The sequence below is a fragment of the Geospiza fortis genome, unplaced genomic scaffold (assembly GCF_000277835.1).
Source record: "Geospiza fortis unplaced genomic scaffold, GeoFor_1.0 scaffold3511, whole genome shotgun sequence".
NCBI classification, from domain to species: Eukaryota; Metazoa; Chordata; class Aves; order Passeriformes; family Thraupidae; genus Geospiza; species Geospiza fortis.
Window position 1 is genome coordinate 2,522 of NW_005055066.1, and position 1,332 is coordinate 3,853.

Here is a 1,332-nt window from a genome sequence, read left to right on the forward strand (position 1 = left end):
GGGCGATTCTTAGGGGGATTTATTTGGATTTTTTGGGGGATTTTGGGGGGATTTTTGGAGGATTTTTCATGGAATTATGGGGATTTCTTGGGGGGTTTCTGGGGAATTTTTGGGGGGGATTTTTTTTCTATTTTCGGGGCGATTCTTAGGGGGATTTATTCGGATTTTTGGGGGGATTTTGGGGGGATTTTTCATGGAATTATGGGGTTTTTTCGAGGATTTCGGGAATTTGGGGAATTTTGGGATTTCGGCTCCCACCTGGTCCCCCCGGGGCGGGGGGAGGGGTCTGGTGGCCGCGCCCCCCGGCACCACCCGGCTCTGCTGCGTCTCCGCCCCGAACTGCAAAACACCAAAAACGGGAATTTTCCAGGAATTCTCTTTTTTTCCAGGAATTTTCTTTTTCCCAGGAATTTTGGGGGTTTTTCCCTGGGAATGTGGGGTTTTTTTTCCAAAATTTTTCAGGTTTTTCCCGGGAATTTGGGGGTTTTTTCCCCGGAATTTTGGAGGGTTTTCCCTGGAATTTTGAGTTTTTTTCCCAGGAATTTTGGGGTTTTTTTCCCCGGAATTTTGGGGGGTTTTTTCCCAGGAATTTTGGGGTTTTCTCCCAGAAATTTCAGGATTTTTCCCAGGAATTTGGGGATTTTTTTCCCAGGAATTTTGGGGATTTTTTTCCCAGGAATTTCGGGGTTTTTTCCCAGGAATTTCGGGGTTTTTTCCCAGGAATTTCGGGGTTTTTTCCCAGGAATTTCGGGGTTTTTTCCCAGGAATTTCGGGGTTTTTTCCCAGGAATTTCGGGGTTTTTTCCCAGGAATTTCGGGGTTTTTTCCCAGGAATTTCGGGGTTTTTTCCCAGGAATTTCGGGGTTTTTTCCCAGGAATTTCGGGGTTTTTTCCCAGGAATTTTGGGGTTTTTTTCCCCAAAATGGGGTTTTTGGGGGGTTTGGGCACCCACCAGCCCCACGGAGCCCAGATCCAGCAGGCTGAAGGGTTTGGGGGCCTCGGGCTCCGACTGCACCAGGCTCCGCAGCACCTCGGGGCTCGTGGTCTGGATGTGCCCGAAGTCCTGGAATCGGGGCAAAATCCGGGCATTCTGGGGAAAATCTGCTTTTTGGGGGGGTCAAAATGGGGTTTTTGGGGGGTTTGGGCACCCACCAGCCCCACGGAGCCCAGATCCAGCAGGCTGAAGGGTTTGGGGGCCTCGGGCTCCGACTGCACCAGGCTCCGCAGCACCTCGGGGCTCGTGGTCTGGATGTGCCCGAAGTCCTGGAATCGGGGCAAAATCCGGGCATTCTGGGGAAAATCTGCTTTTTGGGGGGGTCTGGGGGGAAAATCG

General features: G+C 51.4%; 1 protein-coding gene across 1 annotated transcript in view; it reads right to left on the bottom strand.

Moving 5' to 3' along the window:
- The window catches only part of LOC102033408 (AP-4 complex subunit mu-1), a gene marked incomplete at its 3' end in the record, with an annotated part of 5,495 nt that overhangs the window by 2,504 nt on the left and 1,659 nt on the right, over positions 1-1,332 (bottom strand). The window contains exons 4-5 of the mRNA XM_031065699.1: positions 1,152-1,262; positions 259-339 (exon numbers count right to left, since the gene is read on the bottom strand). Of these exons, the coding sequence (XP_030921559.1) occupies positions 259-339; positions 1,152-1,262 (192 nt within the window). The remainder of the gene's footprint in view (positions 1-258; positions 340-1,151; positions 1,263-1,332) is intronic.